At 46.3% G+C, this 20,140-nt stretch overlaps 1 protein-coding gene across 1 annotated transcript in view; it reads left to right on the forward strand.

The window, feature by feature from the left end:
* Positions 1–4,459: 4,459 nt before the first annotated feature.
* The window catches only part of WNT3A (Wnt family member 3A), a gene marked incomplete at both ends in the record, with an annotated part of 83,057 nt that continues 67,376 nt past the window's right edge, over positions 4,460–20,140 (forward strand). Inside the window, 2 exon segments of the mRNA XM_079538501.1 lie at positions 4,460–4,478; positions 4,481–4,601. Of these exon segments, the coding sequence (XP_079394627.1) occupies positions 4,460–4,478; positions 4,481–4,601 (140 nt within the window).

Below are 20,140 nucleotides of genomic sequence, written 5' to 3' on the forward strand. Positions count from 1 at the left end.
AAGGCCATCTGATTATACTCACTGGGGGAATTTCACTTCCACAACCAAGAGCTCCCTTTGCATTTGTAGTATTCACATGTTGCAGTGCCCCTTTTGGATATTGAGATTTGGGGTGATGGATGTCACCATCTGGATGTCTCCAGAAAGGGATGCAGGACCATCCACCCCCGAGACCCTAAAATATTCTGACGTTTGAAGTGGTTAATAGAAATTAATTACTACTCCCTCAGGAGAATTTCATTGTGTTCAGTTACTACCATCTAAGCCTGCATTGCCCTATAGAAGATTATTTGTATATATAATAGTAGGTTCGAGCTCTTGGAGATAATCTGCTTCCACTAATAATTAACAGGGTTTTTTTAAATCTGAATCTGACCTAGAGAAATTTGACATGAGTAAACACACATTGCACACACACAGCTCAGGTTAGGTATATGTTTATTGAATTCTAGTCCTCAGGAAGGGAAGATTTCCACCGACCAGATCCTTTAGTCCCTAACTGGAAATGTTTCTGGAGTTCTCACAGGATTGCTCTTTACATCCTCCTTGAGTTAAGGTTGCCTTCAAAGGGTCAGCTTGCCTTCAAATCAAATTGTTTTTTCCCCAAACCGCATTCCTCATGAGGAAGAGCCTCACAAAAAGCCTTCCTTGCTGTCAGGACCTACCAAGCATTCCTCTTGCCTCCATCCACGGGGGATCTGCAGAAGATGATGGAAAGTGACAAAGTCAGTGGGTTTAATAGAAAGTGACCAGTTGTTACCATCACTCCCAGAGGATATTTTCCCTGCCTGCTCTGTACCTACTCTTCAATGGGGCAGAGCCAGCAGGTTGGCATCCCACCGACCCTGTGCTGTTCTGTGTGCAGGTGGCAAGGACCTGGCTGATAAGTGACACTGTTCTGGAGCATTGAGCCTTCAGAGAACTGAATGTGTGAGTCTGGAGAAGAAATAGCACCCAGCATTCATCCTCCAAGGCCATAATCTTACCTTCCTTCAGACAGCCCACCACAGAGACAAGCCCCTCAGCATCTGGGGCTCTCAGGGCTCTTGAGCAGTGAGCAAAGGAAACAAAGCCCTGGTGCTGCAGCACTGTTTACATATTTGGGCTGTTCTCAGGTCTGTTCTCCTGCTGTACCACTAGGTGGGCCAGAGACACACGGTGAGAGGCTTTCTCCTACCTCCTGCAGGTCACGGGCATGCAGGTGATGGGGGAAAGGGACAGGAAGGGCAGGGGTGCGGGAAGGGAACAGGGAAAGATGTCAAGGAGCTTCTGGTTTCACCCCAAGCCTTGCTGTTAGACAGGCCCTAGATGGAGAGGTCTCCTGTCCTGACAAAGTGACCATCTCAGGCACAGCAACTGGGCATGGACTGGTGGCAAGAGCAACAGCACAGCCCCATTGCCAGTTCAAGGCTTGGTCCTACCACCTACTGCCCATCTAAAGCAGCTAACAGTGCCAGCAGGTAGAGCTGCAAGCACACACAGCAGGAGAAAGAAACCCTCCCCTCAGATAGCTGTTTCCTTCACCAAAGGTGAGGTGGCAGAAGCTCCAGTGTATAAAAGGCCATAGGGAAGGAACATCCATCTGCTCTGCTCTGCAGCAGGTCTAGCAGCTCTGCAGCTCTCTGGGTGCTCTGCTTCTATTAAATAGAAAAGCAGGCCTTATGTCTTAACCCTTCCCACCTTTGGTTCTGGACCTCATGCTTTCAACTTTCCTTCATTCTCCTATGAGTTCTGTGGTCGGAGGGCAGCAGTGTCATCTACTTAGTACAGAAATGCTGTGATGGGAAACCAGGAGCAACCAAAATCCCAGTCTGCCGTTGGCATAGAAGAACCTGGACGGAGGGGTCAGAGCTTTTAGGCACTGTCAGATGTATGCTGTCCACGTGCAGTTGGGGACAACTTGCATCCTACAGAGCTGAGAATCTCAGAGCCTGGAGAAGAAGCAATAGCCTATAGTTACCTCACTGAACTTCAACCATCTGGAGACTGAACACCAACTGGAAATGAAATCCAAAATAGAGAGATGTACAACACCAAACGCAGTCCAACCTACCTCCCATAGGCTACAGCCTTCAGTCAGCTGTGTTGCTCAGGTTTCCTTTGCTCCACTGGCCATAGAAGCAGCCAAGGGTTTGGCAGCAGGGTTTGGACAGCTGCAGCCTGGGAAAGTCAGTAAACAAATCTGGTGATCACCCTGCTGGGCACCATGGCAGGTTGTCACCCCACCAGGACTGTGATTTTGTGCCCACCACTGAAGATCCACAACTCAGAACTTCTCCATAAGCAGTGTCAATAGCAAAGAAGCCAAGGCATTGCTGCAGGCACAGAATCATAGAATCATGGAATCATTAAGGTTGGAAAAGATCTCTGAGGTCACCTAGTCCAACCATCAAACCCACTGGAAGCCAGATCCTGCCAACCCTGAAACATGTCTCCAAACGCTGGTCTGAATATTTGGAAGAGATGTGGATGGGATGGAACCCAATGGACAAGCATGGCAGAGTTCAGCCAAGGTTTGACATCAGGCCCTAAAAACCACTCTTGGAAGAAAATGCTGCTGATTTCAGCAATCAAATGCAAGAAGTCCTGAACCCCGGCAGCCCTTGGCAGCCTTTTTCCTGGCTCAAACACAATTTGTCCCTTAAAGGGCACTAATTCAACAGTACTGCTGATAAAAGGTAATGAACCTAGGGTAGTTCCCAGCTCGGAGAATAGCTATCATACACCCAACTGCCTTTTTATCAGCACGATTGAAAGCAGTTGGTGTCAGAGCAAGTGGCAGCGCTGCCTGCCAAAGGAATCAGTGTGATCCTGCTTTGTGTATGTGTGTGTGTGCCTATGACAAAGTGGATTATCTCCATCCTGCCCCGCCAGCAGCTGCGGGGCTGAGAGGGAAAAGGGAGAGTGGCTGAATATGTCCCTTCAGGTGAAGTTGCTTGGTGCTTCCAGGTGGGAGGGGCAGAGGCTCTGGGGGATGTTTAAGTCTCTCCCCAGGAACAAAAGGAGGGGAGATTAACTCGACCCCTGCGAGGGATGCGTGTCGGACCCTTCCTCCTCGTTTGCACCTCACCAGGGACCCCCACGCCAGGGCTGGTGTCTGGGGGTCTGTGTGTGTGTGTATGTGTGTGTGTGTGTGTGTTCCCGTCTGCAGTATGAGCAATTTCACTTGAAAAGACAGAGAAATCCCCTCCTTTGAAAGCTTCAGCGTTTGGTTCTTTCCAGTAATGCTATAATTGGATGGGATTTTCTCTAATACAGAGGGAAAGTCCTTAAGATGATTTTTTCACACACGCCGCCACCACCACCACCGTCCTCCTTTCTTCCTCGCCCTACCTTATGCGACCAAACTCCCTTCTCCCTCCCCAGATCCCATCACCCCCAGTGCACCCAGCAGCACCGACGCTGCAGGGATTTAATGGGAGAGCATCGGTCCCTCCTCTGGAAGCAGCAAGCTCAGATCGGCTGCAGCTCGGCTACACGGGGCGATTAGATCTCAGCACACTTGCCAGCGCTCCCATTTGCAATCACTTGTCATCCAAGCCTAAAGAAAATAATCAGGGCCCGACCCCTGCCAAATTCCCAATGATTTAAATATCCCCGTATGAACTGCGTTTCTGGTGTAATTTCACTAGAATGAGTCTATCTCTCCATCTAGCTAAACACAAACACGTCTTTATATATATGCATATAAAGCTTTCTGTGTGTAAATATAAATATTCCTTGCGAAGGGAAAATAGGTATGCAATCCTTAATGAGAAAGAAAGCGCATTTTGATTTGAGCAAAGGCACGGTTGTGAGCCTTCCTCCAACCGAGTCATTAAAACCGTACCTCTCTTTGTTCCGTGTGAGCCACAGAGATGTTCTGATCCACAGATAAAGTGTAACCTCGTCAAGCAAAGGAATTAAAAAATAATAGCAATAAAAATATAGATATTAAAGGAAAAAAAATAATAATAAGGTGAAAACCCAACCGCGGACCCCAAAGACGTCGCGGAAAATGGGATCCTTGTCGTTATGCCGGGGACAAAACATCCCGAAGCCCATCCAGCGTGCCTCCATCCTCCTGCTTGCTCCTCTCCAACCCCTTTCAAACGACCCCGGGGAAGGGGAACGGCTGTCAGCTGGGTGACACTCACTGACGGACACCGCCAGCTTCCAACAATGTGTCCCAGAGGAGCAGCAAATCGAAGCGCACACCCCGGCCGGAGCAGCTACGTCTTTATAATCATATTCCCAACGATGGCTTTCTCCTTCTTTCCACCCCCAATGAAAACATGAGGGGTATCAGAACCCAACTCACCCCCTTCCCCTCCCCCCCAGCACCGCCACCGCAAGGAGAGAAGCGGTTGGCGATGTGTAGAGAGAGAGAGAGAAATGAAAAATAAAAAAAGCAAACAAACAAACAAACAGAAAGAAAGAAGAGATCAATGACTGCAGCCCCGTGGGGTGGATCTGGTGGATGAAGTCGTTTGCGGCGGAGCGGTGGCAAAGTCCAGGCTGGGACTGCAGCAACGGGGATGGTGTGGATGGACCCCGTTGGGATTTGTGTGGAAGAAGAGGATTTTGGAGCAGAGATCTTCGCTGGAGCTGTGGGATCTCGGGTTGGTTGGAGTGGTGGGGAAGGGGGGTGCGTGGTTGGGGTGTGTGTGTGTGTTTGGGAGGGGGGAAATGCCCTATTTCTTTTTTTTTTTTTTTTTTTTTGGGGGGGGGGGAGAGAAATCAAGAAGAAAGGAGGAAAAAGGGAAAAAAAAAATCCAAACAAAACCAACCCAAAGTTTCTAGAAAGTTGGTTGAAAATGTTGGGAGGGGAGGAAGAGGAAAAGGCAGAGCGGCGAGAAGGAGCAACGCGAGAAAATAATGATTTAAAAAGGGGAAAAAAAAAAAAAGAAAAAAAAAAAGAAAACCAACAACTTCACACTTTTTTTTTTTTTTTTTTTTTTTTTTTTTTTTTTTTTGCATTTTAGTCACTTCAACCCAGGGAGCGAAATCCGGGCAGGTTGTTATAGCTACCCAAATCCACAGGGGTCCCCCCTGTCTATTTAAACCCCCTAAATCTTCCTTCCCCTTTTTAAAACTACATTTTATCCCTTGGCTTGTGGGCCAACGTGCCCCCTAATGAGTATTAAAACACTATCTCCTCGCAATTAGCTCATTCCTGACTTCGCGCTCCTGATTGACAGAACAAGCCAAAGCATCAGAATTCTCCCTTTGGCAATAAGTGCTGATTGGGTCCTTTTTAAGAGAGCTACTTCAAACTTTTTTTTTTTTTTTTTTTTTTCTTTTTTTAATATTTGCCTTCAGTGCTTTGGCTGAGAGAAGGGTTTTTTTTTTTTCGTTTTTTTTTTTTTTTACCTCTCCGAGATTTTTTTTTTTTTTTTTTTTTTTTTTTTTTTTTTTTTTTTCCTTGAGAGTTAGCAGAGGAAGGGAGAAAGAAGAGAGAGAGGATTTTACCTGGTCGGGTCGAGTTCACTTCATTTGACTTCTTCCTTTTTTTTTTTTTTTTTTTTTTTTTTTTTTTTTTTTTTTTTTTTTTTTTTTTGGTGGTGGGGGGGGGGGGGAAAGGAAAGAAAGAATAAATGATTGTTATTATTCTATTATTAAAATAATCATCCCGCCTCGGAAGAAAGGAAAGTTTTGGCAACTCCGGTTTAAAGACAGGAGGGAAAAAAAAAAAAAAAAAAAAAAAAAGGAGAAAAAAAAAAAGACAACTTTTCATCAATGGCCTCTTTTGGATATTTCCTGTTTCTCTGTGGGTTGAGTCAGGCTCTGTCAAGTTACCCAATCTGGTGGTAAGTTTTATTCTTCTTCTTCGTTGTTGTTGTGTGTGTGTGTGTGTGCGTGTTTTTTTTTTTCCTCTCATTTTCATTTATTTTCCCCTCCTCTGCTTTACTCTGCAACCCCTTGCGCTCACCGTGACTTGAAATTCTCCTTTCGTTGCCACTCAGCTAAAGGAGGTGGGATTGTTCCAGCGCCAGCAAGTTCTTAGAACCTGCATTTCACCTCTTTTATTTATGCATTCGCTTTGTTTATTTTGACTGGGTTATACCTGAGCTCTCCTTCTCCCTCTGTAGCAGAGCGGGAGCGATCGGAAAGTTCTTCTGCGTGTGTTGGGGTTTTTTTCGGTTTTTTTTTTTTTTTTTTTTTTTTTTTTTTAAAGCGCTTTGATCCTCTCCTGTGCAGAACAAAAGGCGCTGCCTGAATTAAAGAGATAATGATACAAGTTGACATGAGCATTTCAAGGTGATTTCGAGCCAGTCAGGTGGAAGGAAGGGGGGGGCAGAGGATGGAAAGATGTCTTTTCCCCCCTTCGCTTTAAAGGATATGCAGGGAATGAATGGGAAGAAAGAGGTGAGAGGGGCACAGCGACCTGCGCGGAAGGCAGCGGAAAGTTGCGCGGTCCCAACTGGGGTAAAAAAAAAAAAAAAAAAAAAAAAAGGCATTTTCGGGCTCTTTTTCCTCACCGTACGCCTTTAAGAAACCTTTTTTATTATTATTCTCTCCCCTACCAAAAAAAAAAAAAAAAAAAAAAAAAAGCAAATGGTGCTGGGCAAGGCATGTAACTGCACGATCTGCTCTAATTACCCCGCGGAGGTAATTGGGCTGAGGGAAGCCCTTAGAGAAGGGAGGGAGAGCGGAGAGGGGAAGGCGCAAAGAGAGTTCTGCGCTCCTCCGGCGGCTGCGCGGGTGCGGAGCGGTCCGACGGTGTTTGGAGGCTGTTGGGATGGGGGGGGGGGGGAGATCGGGGTGAGCCCGCGGAGGGACAGAGCTCGGGGATGGAGCTGGGGAGGTGCTGCTGAGCACCGGCGGAATGTGTGTGTGTGTATGTATAGATTCATTTATATCTATCTCGGCTGTTCTTTTGACGCGCCTCTAAAGGAGGGAGAGGGTTTCGGGTGCGCTGAGCGCGGTGCGTTGAAGGCAGAGTCCCTGCAACTATGTCAGGTATGTCTGAGAGCAGAGGGAAATCGTTGGGATGGGAGAGAGGCCATAAAATGCAAATGCGCTCTTGGGAAGACAGGCAGAAAGAGCAGCACCTGGACGGGAGTCATTAAAAAACGATCTTTTATTCCCAGCCACCGTCTAACTTATAATTAGAAACTCCGGTTGCATTCCTGATTGGAGAAGGAAGCGCATTCCTCCAATACCAACATAAATATTCCCCTGTCACCCGGCGAGGGGCAGAGCCCGCAGCTCGTGGGGTTCGGGGTGGGGCGGGGGGGCACAAGGGACAGGAGTTGGTCCGAGCGCACATCGGCTGTGTGCGGGGGGACCGAAGCGGTGATGCTTTTTCCCCTTCCCTCTCTATATTTTTCTGTTCCCCCCCTCCCCACCCCTCCTTCTCATCCTTTCACTCGGTGCCGTCCGGCGGTTTTAGACGTTTATCTTGCAAAGAGAGCAAAATCCCTTCAGGCGATGGAAATGCGAAGGTTCGGGGTAGGGATGGGGGAGTCGGGCCGGGCGCTGTTCCGCTTGCTGCTGCCTTTTCCCTCCGTGTACATTCCTGCCCCAGTTTATTTATCATCAAAACGAGACATAAAACCCGCAGCCGCCCCTTGGCCGGACCTGGGGGTACTCGGGGGTGGGGGGTGTGAAGGGGCCGAGGGCTGCGTGGGGGCACTCGGGACAGCCCCGTTCACATCATAGCGGTGGGAGTGCAGCCCTCTTCCTCCAAATCGTTGTGCTCTGCAAGGACAGCTCGCTTCCAGTCTACTCAGTTTAGAAAATCGACAGCCTATCTTTCTTTTATTCGAATTGAAAGCTGTCCTTTTTTCTTCCGTTTTCCCTTTTTTTATTATTATTATTACACATTTTCACTATTTTTTATTCACTTTTGGTAGGGAGTACAGAGCCAGAAATGTTTCACTCGGGGAGTGCAAGCAACAAACACCTCTCCTCAAACATCACTTTTTAAAGCCTCCCCAGCATCTGCTCACAGCCACATGACTGCTCGGGGCAGAATATCCCTCATTCTCCATCCCCAAATTGTCCCCCCTATGAATGAGAGTTCCTAATTAAAACATAACCTCACCCCAACGTGCGCAGAGTGATGGATGCTCGCTCTGCTCCCAGCTTGAGCAAAACCAGGGACTGAGAAACGATGCTCCCCTGTAGGGTTTGGTTAATTATTCTCCCAGAGGAAAGAAACTGGGGGAAACACCAGGCATGTATCTGTCAGGGGGAGCAAGCAGGCATGTGGCTGTTACTGTAATTGCCTCCAAGCAGAGCCCCCTGCTCGGCTGCACCGTTCGAGTTGCCATTCCCACTGTGGCATAGAAGCACCTGCTCAAAATGGGGCTGTGCAGTGCTGGGTGGGATCTGCACAGCCCCCAGTCTGTAGGGAGGGAATGTAGAATAAGAGAAGAGAAAACGTGGAGAAAAAGGGAAAAAATCCCCCCGAGCTGCTGTGCTCTGCCTGCATCCTTTAGTGATGATGTGGGGGCAAAGCTGCTAGAGCTTCCTAAAAACAGACAGTTCCTAAATAACGTGCTTTCAGAAAGGGAAGAAATGGGATTTGGGAATAACGTAGGAGAGATCGGGTGACAGGGAGGCGGCTGCTATTGGGACTGAGGTTGTAAGTTAAGTTTGCAGGGACGTGCCGGCGTGATTTATTGCGGTACCGGCACTCCATGGGACTTTCCCCAGCACTGCACTGCACTGCGCTGTGCCACTTAAAGCAGCCCCTGAAGGCTCTCCTGCATTCAGATCAATAGCAAAATAATAACAATAAGCCCATGTTTATTTCAAATCTCAGTGCTCTTGTTTGCCTAAAAATAAGAGAAGAGAGAACAGGAAGGAGAATTAGGAAATGCAGAAGCAGAATTCATGAGCAGAGAGGATTAGATGTCCCCCGTCCTGCTGGGGTCCAGACACAAGTGGAGGCACCACAGTGTTACAGCTTTTCCCAGCTAACTTGCATTGCCTTAGCTGGCTGGCTGCACATGCAGTGGAAGAAATGCGTATATATTTTGTTTCTTAGCAGATGGCATGAGGTCAGACTTGGTTCGGGGACAGCCAGAGAGTGCAGAAATGGCTCAGGAGGAAGAAGGGTTCGATTCAGGAAGAATGGTGGGATGCAGGTTGATGCAATGTGAATTGGTTGGGATGAACTGGAAGCCCCACGTGAGATATCCTAGGATCACTAAGGTTGGAAAGGATCATTAAGGGCACCTCATCCAGCCATGAAGTGGAAAGGTAAAAGTATCAGAGGTTGATAGGTGAGGTCTGGTGGAGCTCCCATCTCATCTGCTGCTCTCTGTACCACCTAAGTGAGGTGGGATGGCACTGGCCTCCTAATAAACTGGGTTAAGAGATGAGCAGTAACAGCTAGAAGCTGAGTGAAAGCAGCATCACTGAAGATGGACAAGAAGGATGTGTGTTCAGGATGTTTTCCTAACTTCCACCTCTTTTCCCACTGATTTTAGCTTCTTATTTCTCGTTGTCCAAGAGTGGTTAAAGCAGCACTGTTGGTTGAATCATCCATGTAGGATGAGACTGGCCAAAGCTGGTGATTTTCTATAGTAGCCATTTTGCAGCCCAGGCGGCTTTGAAAAAGTGTTTCATTATGTTTTTCCATTCCTATTCCTTGTGCTTCAAGAAATATGGACTTATGGGAGCAGGGTGGGAGGGCAGCCTCACCGTTGGGAAGATATGCTGGAAGAATTATTCCAGCAGTATGCAGGTGCAACAGCTGAATGTGTCCCTGAGAGCTGAATGGCAACACTGCAGGAAGAGCAGTGCATGGATGAAGTCCTAGTTTGTGCCATGTTTCAGGTCTCCCCTGGCATTTCTCCACCTTAGGGTGAGGGAAACAGCCCCTCATTTGCACTGGGATGCAGTGAAAGCCAAGCCGAGTTCTGGATCCCATGAAAAACACAATTCCTTTTTTTTTTTTTCACGACAAATCCTAGAGAATGGAGCTGAGTCTTGGCAGGCTCCACATTTGAGAAACCAAAGCTTAGGTTTGGCAGAGAGTGAGCACGTTAAGTGAGAAATGATCATTCCTCGTTAACCGGGAGGGAGGCAGAGCCATGGAAGGTCACCCAAGGGACAGCATGAGCCAAGCACGTTGACATCAGAGCTCCTAAAGCAAGCTGTAGAGCTCAGAAACATGAATTGCATCTACCCCTTCTTCCTCTGATCCATTAACTCGAGCTGAGGATTTTGACATTTCCAAGGCAGTGGTATTCATCTTCAATTCCTCTGCTACTGCAGCAGGTTGCAGTGTGATGTTAAACAGCTGTCATGCTCCTCTGCAGAGGTGGTTGCATGTGGTGCAATCCCTCTACATGCGCTCCTCTCCCACCCTTGCCCCAAGGGTTGGGAATTGCCTTTATATATATGTAACACCTATGTTACAACAGTATCTTACATGGCCCCTTTCTGCCAGACAGTGCGTCATCACAGAATGATGCTTTAGCCTTTTCTCAGATACCAACTCTCCTATCATCTTGGGTATTCCTAAGCACAGCAGGGGTGATTTGCACCCAAGCAGCAATGGGCATAGAGGGCATATGGGCTGAGGAGACCTTTCTGCATCAATATCAGTAGTAGGAAACTGCTCCTGCCTGGTTTGTGCTTGAGGTGTAGCGTGCAAAGGCATTGGACCAAAGCATTGGCTCAAGAAAAGAAAGCTTTTTCTAACAAAGAATAAAGAAATGTGAATTATTTTGCTCCCCAGCCCTTTTCAGGTAGTTCTACAGTCAAAACACATCCTTTACACACCTTTGAACACCTCTAAGACATCTCATCTGAAAACCATGGAGCGCTTAGTAATACGACTTAGGCACTGGTAAGTGTCCAGAAAGGTAAAAGATGTGTCCAGATGTGGTGTCCTCAGTGAGGGAGAGACATGGACCTGTTAGAACACATTCAGAAGAGGGCCACAAAATTAGTCCAAGGGATGGAGCAGCTCCCCTATGAGGACAGGCTCAGAGAGCTGGGGCTGTTCAGGTTGGAGAAGTCCCCATGGAGACCTGAGAGTGGCCTTTCAGCACCTAAAGGGGGGCTGTGAGAAGGAAGGGGGCAGACTCTTTAGCAGGGTCTGTTGTGATAGGACAAGGAGCTGTAGATGCCCCTATTCGCTGCAGGACTAGAAGGCCTTTAAGGTCCCTTCCAACTCAAATGATTCTCTGATTCTCTGATTTTCTGCTTCTTATAACCATTTTACAGATAGGTAAGCGAAAGCAGAAGACTTGAAAGGTCCTTTCCTGGATCCCTGTTAGCACTGCCTGGCAGCGCTGGGTGTACCACCAAGACATTCACTTGTCTGGTTCACCAAGGGAAGGCAGATCTTTTCTTCTTCTTTCTAAAGACCTTTTTGCACAGTTTCCATGTTCATGGGTGCTATTGCAGTGCACAGCATGAGGCAGAGTAGAGAGCTGGTTGCTTCGGAACAGTAGATGTCATAGGTAGTCCCATCCTCCTCTCCCAGCTCTCGTGCCACCTTGATGTAACATTTCACCCATGCACATGGCATTTGCCATACTAAGCTGTAAAGCTAGGCCTTGGAAATGTATCACAAAATCATAGAATGACCTGGGTTGCAAGAGACCTCAAAATCATCTTGTTCCAAACCCCTGCTGTGGGCAGGGTTGCCAGCCAGTGAATCAAGCACTAGATCAGGTTGCATAGAGCCCCATCCAACCTGGCTTAGAGCTTGGAAATGGTCACCATCCCTGCTTTCTGTCTGGAAAAAAAATAATAATAATCAGACATTTTGACTGATCTCTCAAGAGTCAGGCCAGAGAAACCTTAGATTTTACTTTGAGTCTGTGGTCTCTTTTAGGAAAGGAAAGACAAAGATTGCTGCTCTTGCCCTGGATGTGCCAGGAGAAACGAGGCTGGTATCACCATCCCAAATCATGGGATCTTCTACCAGCTCAAACCCCTTTTCCTACAACTGCAATGAGCTAATTCGGCTCAGAGCAGCAGAGAAAGGATGACGTTCTGTAGGAGGCCTCACCAGGAGCCGATGTGTTACTTTTGTGTTTACAAGAGGCTGAGAAAAGCCCAATAGAACAGCCGTGTGTCCACAGACCCACTTCCACCTTGCTCAGCACTGGCATTCCTCAGGGAAATGTTCCCTTGCTTGTGTCACTTGAGTGCATGATTCAAATATCCTAGCCACATTCTGTAGGACTTTTTATACAGCATAATGACTGCACTTAAGGAGCATTGCACAAGTGTGTTACAGAGGGAATCCTCCTGGCTCTGAGTCACAGGAGTTCCATTTGGACAGCTGGGTTTCTGCAGTGAGTGCACTGAGGAACCCCCTAGACAGACCTGGAATTGGAGAAGAGAAATGTGTAGATCTGGAGATGTTCACTGCAGAGACAGGAACAGCTTTCTAGGCACAGATAGACCCAGAATGTTTTTGGGAATGGTGAAGTTTGGTGCTTTCTGCCCAGTCAGGTGGGGCTGGTGTCACAGTGATGGTGCCAGTAAAAAAGCCCTGAAACACAGTGGAAGTTGAGGGGAAATGGGAGAGGGAAAGGTATCTTGCCCACATGTAGCTTGTCCATGTGTTGTGCTTAGATTAGGCTGGATGGAGCACAGCCCAAGGCTATGCTAATACTGATTCACTAACAGCACCTCTGCTCTTCTGGCACCTCTGAGAGCCAAATGAAGACCCAAGGTCCAGAAGATCCACATCAATTCAGCAGGACAGCAGACTGTATCCAGGGAGGGCCTCCCCCAGCAGCCAGGGTTTTGCTGGGTCAGTCCCAAGGTTACTCCGCTTCTGTCAAATGTTTCCATCCTGGATCACTCATACCAATTTTCTTCCTTTCTGCCCCTTTAAAAGCGGCAAGGTTTGCTGGTTTGCTTTAAATTCTGTTATAACCTAAGCACAAGACGTAAAAAATCAGCAGCTCACCAGTTCACTCCAAATTCTGCCAGTGCTTGCAAAAAAAAAAAAAAAACAAAGGGAGGGAAAAGGAACCAATATGTTAACTCCCTTGTTTTGAACTCCTAACATAGGGCACTGCCGTTAAAAATGGCCTTTAAGCCTGGAGAGAGCGTTACGCATCACAAAGACACTGTTTGTCTCTTCCCCTTGTTTGCCACCTGCATATTCGAAGGCTCTTTCCCACTTGGATGTTGCTGATACCCAGGAGAGCACTTTGCATTTGTAGAGCCCAGGCCATCAAAGAGTTCAAGGTGCCTTTGGTCTCATCATCACAGTTTCTGTAGTGGTATCGATGACAGTGAGTTGTGCTTTTTATGATATAGTGTTTTTTGTTTGTTTGCTTGCTTTTTGCAGGGATGCTGTTAATCTTTTCCAGTGTGCTGACTCTTCTTCCCAGACTGTATTGGTGCAAAATGCTTTTTCTCTCATTGCATCTTTCTGAAGCTTCACCACAAGGTCACATCCGTGTGTGGGCTAGTTCCCCTCTCACAGACCTCACAAGGTGTCCCAGGTATCTGGGATGGCCGTTTCCCCTCTTCTATGGAGGGAAGTCAGATTTTCCTCAGAGGCTCAGAGTGCGCCTCAGGGGTTCTTTGAGCTCAGATCATGGGAGACCTCCACATTTCTAGCCTGACCCCGTGTCTGTCACAGGATATGAAGCTCAGCCCTTCCCCACGCATCAATCCTAGTGTTCAGTTGAAGCTTGTCTTGCAGGAAAGGCGTCTAATCCCAAAGTGAAGATGCCTGGTTTTCCATCAGGTGCCCAAGCGTAGCTGTCTACTTTCAGTTCAGATGCCTGATGACATCCTGTTAGTCCTCACTGGCCTGGAGGGGATCGTATAAGATCCAGAGATGCCATGCTCCTTTTTGAGCAGCAGATGGAAGCCAATCAAGTAAACCCTACAGCATCTCAGTTGCTCTTGATGCCTATCTGCAGGCAGCTGAGTGAAGTCACAAGGTGGAATTAACTTTATTCATTACATGTCTGCAGTTCGGATGTCTCCATCCAAGCCAGGTGCTTTTGGCTTCATTTGCACTTTCCATTTCTAATTATCATTGCCTGGCTAAAACATGCCTAAAATCAAGTCTTGGACTTTATTTTCTCCATCTATTTTAACAAGCTGCTTGGTGCACAGTGCTTACTGGTATACTAGAGTGGGTCCTTTGGTGATCTGATCATACACAGCAATGTGCATGCCTTCCAGACTAAAACCAACCCTATCCTCAGCAGTTTCACCCCGTCTTATATGCTGCCATGTCTCAGCACCACTGCTGAAAGCCTAAGTAGCTTGAATGTTTTGTGGCTCTGTAACATGTTTGATCCTGCTTCTAATCCAGCACACTCTGGAGCACAAATACATCTTCCCCAGCTCTTTATCTTCTGCTGTCAAATGCAGCCAGAGCCTTCCATTTTCCAACCACATCCACAGGTCATTGATGTCAATTGAATGGGATGTCAATTGAAAACTTGAAAAATAAGATTCAAAATGGCATTCTTGCATCTCCATCAAGTCGTGTCAGCAGAGGACACAGTCATTCCTTAAGAGCTGAATCTGCATTTCAAAGAGTTTGTCTGGCTTTGCTTTACTTTCAGTTCTCTGAAACCAAATCCTTTCTCTTTTCCCAGTCTGAATTTCACGTTTCCAGTTTCAGATTTCCTTCCCATCTCTTTTAGAAGATACAGTTTTAATGGCAGAGGTTAGGCATACTCAGGCTGCCAAGGAATCTGCTGTTATTCAACAGAATTGCCACTCTGGGACACAGCAGTGAGAAAAGGCAGAAACCACTTCTGCTACAGCCAGGAACAAAGCCAAGCAGCAGTGAGCAGAGCAGGAGTTTCTTCAGCTACCAGAAGAGTGCACCTTGTCTAATAGAGATATTTGCTAAGGGGTGGGAAGGCAGGAACGAAACTCCTTGAACAGCTGCCAAGCCCACCATTCAGTTTTTCCCTCTGTCCCCAGAAGAGCAACAATAGAGCCTGTTGCTAGACACCGTTGTGTGGCATGACAGAGAGCAACTCCAAATCCTGGCAATCTGAGGACACACGTAAGGGAGCATTTCTATTTTTCACAGGACTGTATTAACTGGGAAGGTGTGAGGCAGTCTAAGATCTTGCTGGACAGCTGAGGTCCTGTCCAAAGCCCAGTGAAAAGTGATTGAATGTCACTATCAAATAAGGTCTGGAGAATTTACTGGGAGATCCACTGTTCCTTTAGAGGCATGAAAATCTGTTTAATGGGTGTTAGAACCAGATGATTCCTTCCAACTTGAGCCATTCTGTGATTCTGGGAGATCCAGGTTTGATCTCTGTCCCTTTTGGAGGAGAATCTCTCATATTTAGCAGTCTCTAGCCAAGTTTCCTTTAGAGTTATCAGTGAGAAATAGGATGCGACTCATCTGACATATGTTAGGCATTCTCCTTTGGATGGGATGAATCACTCCCCAGCTGTGCCAGTTTTCTCACCATTGCCTGCAACAGAATCCTGGATGATGAGGTCAGACAAACATATCTCATTTTATATAGATGAATTCAGCTCCTTTTTTTTCTCTCTGATTCCACTCCTAAAAGCGTGTACTCAGTGATCCAGATAGATATGTAGAAAGTTAAGAGGATATTCCCACTGGAAGACTGTTTTCTAAATCCCAGTAGGCAGTTCTTTACGTTTTTAGAGATTGAAATACCCGTAGAAATCTGTCACTTAAAGACCTGGTGTTGCACTGCACACTGGTATGGAAGAGTTTATAAAAATTCCCATATAATAGAAAGGCATTTAAAGAGATTTCTTATGAAGTATCATTCTCTGGCACATTCTTCCATAAGAAGAGCAGACCCGGTGCATTTGTTTTGAAAGACTTTACCTTACCAATCCATACCAGGAGAGCAGGGCACCTGACTTTGACCCTGCATAACACAGGAGTGCTGTCTCTCCTCGTGCGTTGGCTTTGTAATGCCAATGGTGAGCCATTCTGTAGGCTCTGGGAGCAGTGCCCTCCTGATGTCAGGTGCTAGGAGTATGGGCTATAGGTATTTTGATGTGTGCATTGATGTTTATGTTGATACACTACATTTTTTCTGCTAGTGAGGAATCTGACCTTCCTTCCAGTCTGGCCTATCCAGTCCACCAGCTGGCTTGAAGAGTGTGCTGCCTTTTTCAAGGCCTTGTTACACTCCTATTTACAAATAGTGTCAAGCTAGGGAGAAAATGGCAGCCTGATCTCCAGGGCAACATTAGCAAAGGCATGGCTTGGCTACCATATGGAAAGAATTGCTGGGGGAAGTGCTCAAACAAAGCAATCGGACTACATGGAAAAAAGGCAGAAGTGAAGTGCAGGGCTACTTAGATGTATAATTCCTGTTTTATGCCTGACACGTGTTGAGTGCACTGCTGCAACCTGAGCAATCAACTGATTTTATTGAGCTGCCCCTTGTCCAGGGTTTGCAGCGTCCATGAATACCTTGAGCTCATTCTGAATGTAGGAGAAAGTGGATTAGCTTTGCTGCTTTGCTGAATTGCTCACCTCTCTTCACAGAGGAAAGAAGGTGAGCAGCACAGATATAACTGTCTAACTGTTAGGCACCTTAGGCTAGTTGAGATACATCCCACTGTGGGTCTGCAATAATAGGTGCAACAACTTCTACCGTCATTAAATCATTCAGCCCAGAAATCATCTCATTCACCCTCAAGTGCCACAGGCTGGGTTAAATCACAGCCACAAAGAAGCGATGGGTAGGAGAGGTAGTTAGCACTAACAATAATATCAGCTGGACGAGGAAGGAGTTTACTGGATCACAGTGTTTTTCTAACAGGTCAGGTCATGGATATTAGCAGATTGATTGCAAAACTTGAAAGTCACTAACATCAGGAGACCAAGGGTGCTGTGGGAGTGAGCTTTGGCCTGAAAGAGTAATATGGACCAGACAGATGGGGGCAAACATCTGAGCTGAAAGAGAATAGATAAGACACATTAGCAGAAGATTAGGAATCAGACAGGGAAATGCTAATTCAGTGCCCACTGCAATCCTTGGTGTAACTTGCCCACAGGCATAAGGGAAGTCTGTGATAGAAAGGAGCAGTGAGTCCATCTGTCCCACTGATGCATTGTGAGATCTCAAGTCTCCTGGTGAGTGAAAGGTTCCATTTCAATTGTAATATAAAGCAGTGTGTTGGCAGCACAGCATTCTAACAGTTCCACTACTATTGCAAGTAAACTGCAACGTCTACCAGCAGACTTTCCAAACTGTGGGATGGAAACTAATTCAAGGGTTATATAGTCTGGCACGCATTTGCAGCCACAAATACATCTCAGCTAATCTACCTGTAGTGTCTGCCACCAACAGTGCTGTTAGTGGTAGCTCCTACTGCCTCTGACATTGGCACACATCTGGAACAAATTGAGAACTTTGGACCTGTTTTCTGTTCTCCAACAACAGATTTTTTGCAGGCCAATACAGGCTCTTGTTTGGGTACCTGCATGGAAGAGCCCAGTTATGTCCATTTTTAGTACAAGAAGGGTAGGACAAGATGCAAGACCTTGACTGTGTAATGAATTGTAAACGCTGTGTTAAACCAGGGGAAAAGATAACCTAGGGTAAAACACTTCCTTAGGACATGAGACCTCTGGCCATCTTTGTTCTCTGCCCTACACAAGCCTAAACAAATATCTTGGTGACCTGGATAGATGAGAATTAAAAAAAAAAGAGGAATGACTTTTTTTGACAGTTTCTAGCAGAGGCAGGCTGCACACATCCCATGTCAATGTGCAGCATGGGGTGATGGAGCAGAGACTGGAATACAGAAGAGCTGTGCTGGACTGACTTTGACTCACTGTTTGCAAAACCATTGGAGTGAGGACAACAGCCAGGGCAGCAGGACACTCACGGGTCGGTATGACAGAGATCATGAGTGAAGAGTTTCAGTTTGTTCGCTGTACTGTAGGGATGTACACAACACTTATGTACTTCAGTCATGCTGAGCACATCCTACCCCATGTCAGAACTGGACATCTCATCTGAAGTAGTCATCTAAGTTCCTTTTCTAGTCAATGAATGAAAACTGACACTTCCTCACTGTGATTCACCAGACCTACCCATGATGCCAATTGCACTGCCAACATAATGACTCTCTCTGTAGCAGCTGGTCTCTGTGCTGGTGATAGAATAAGATGACTGCCTGGGTGGCTGGCTTCTAGGTTAGGTCAAATGCTGAAGCTCCATCATTCTCAATTTCTTAAGCTCATATGGATCCCTCAGCTATGGGACCCCATAGACAAGGAATTTATGTTTCTGTAAAAGTCTGTTCTTTTTGTTTGCTGTGGTGCTAGCTTACAGTGGAAAAGCTTGTTCAAGAAACACATGCAGAAGCATCACTGGTCAAATAAATAGTCATTTGGACTAATATTTGGGACCAGTAAAGAACTGCTAGGTGGATGTGGGATGTGGCTTAGTGGGCATGGTGGGGTTGGGCAAAATGGTCTTAGTGGTCTCTTCCAACCTTCATGATTCTGTGATTCCATGTACCGTGATAGATACTACCCTCAAGAACAACCACAATTCTGAAATAACTGCAGCAAGAATCACAAACTCATAATGCCTTCTCCTATGCTTGTGGTACATGGTGATGAGGAGTTAGCTTTGATTTTTTGTGTGTTTTCCATTTAAAGACATTATTGAATACCGTGTTTGTAAGAGCTTAAACTCAAGAACCTTCAATTTTGTGAACGTGGAAGGTGACAAAGGTTTTATGTAAGAAAAGATCTCACTCAGCTTTTAAGTGAGTTGGAGATTTCTATGGTTCTGCTGAACTTACTGAGAAGATCTGCACAAACTTCTTCACACATTTGGGCAGTTTAGTCTTCAAATTCCCATACTGCATCTGTTACTGTGAATGCAGAAAGGTTTGGCTCATCTCAAATTTCCTAGACCTTTAGGAAGTCGGGGAAGATGCTTGGGATCTTCTTTGATCCCAGGAGAATGTGCTGGGATCAATATAATGGAAGAGTGATAGAAGTCATGTGAACAATCATTTTAACTGCCTACATTTCAAGGGTGCACACAGGTTTTGCTGTTAAAACTGTTTGGTTGCTAAGTTAGGCATAATTCAGGATCAGGAGGGAATAGATCTAGATCTACCAGGAAGGAATAGATATAGACACCTCGGGTGTCATATGTGTAATTTCCAGTCAGTGTTGCCTCTTTCTCTGTGAAATTCAGACCCTTTGAAAGTTTCTTTAAAATGCAGAGGTGGAATGGGAGAGCTTATGCAAGGAGAAGGATGTCCTTCAGGACGTGTGCTTTGTGGCACTGGAGGAACTGGAAGGCTGGGAGCAGGGATGGACTCCTGAAAGGCTCTCAGCTACCTTGTTCCATTTCTCACAGCTGGTTCCTGCAGAAGCCAAGGCTCAAGCCATCCTGCTCCCTGTCTGCTGGACCCCTCATGACATTTGGATCCATCAGCCAAGTGAGCTTTGTTTGGCACAAGTTCTGGGAGATGCTGAATAGGCACAAGTCTCACAGAAACAGGCAGCTAAGTCGAAGAGACAAAAAGGTTGCTCCAAACTCTGTTGAAGTCAGGACTAGATTTCCCTTGAGTTTGACCTGTCTTTGGATTCAGAAGCTTTAGGTCTTGATCCTGCAAATTGCTTCATACTTTGATTCCATGCCAGGGAGATGCTGCTTAACCTTGTATTTATCCTAAATATTTGAGCATTTCTGTTCATTTTCTATGTGCAAGCACCAAGCTGGGTCACACAGATTGAGATCAAGCCCGAGAACAGGGAGAATCTTTCCTGTGTTGGGCTTATACATAGCACATTATTATACATGCTATCAGGGACATACATTAATAATGTATGTAAATTATAGGCATATCTCTCAGTCCCATCTCTTATCCCATTGCAGGAGAGAGAAGGAACCCAGTTAAGGCTTGTATATATCTGACAACATGTAGCAAAACTTGGCTAGGAGCTGGATGGGGTTTTGGGGCATGCAAAGGCAGCATTGCAAGAACGTTTGTGTATATCCTAATGGGCTTCAGCATTTGCAAAATCCATCTATACAGTATCTATCTGATCTGCACCCAGGACTTAGGTACTATGGGTGTTTGGTTGAGAGCTTCTGCTCCGAGCTTCGCACGTTTCTGGCTGAGTCCCCAGTGTTGGCCAAGACTCAATCAATGTGAATAATTGATTTGGTAGTTCTGTAAAAAAAAAGAATAATGTGTTGGTTAGTCTGTG

Source organism: Tetrao urogallus (assembly GCF_951394365.1).
Source record: "Tetrao urogallus genome assembly, chromosome: 7".
NCBI classification, from domain to species: Eukaryota; Metazoa; Chordata; class Aves; order Galliformes; family Phasianidae; genus Tetrao; species Tetrao urogallus.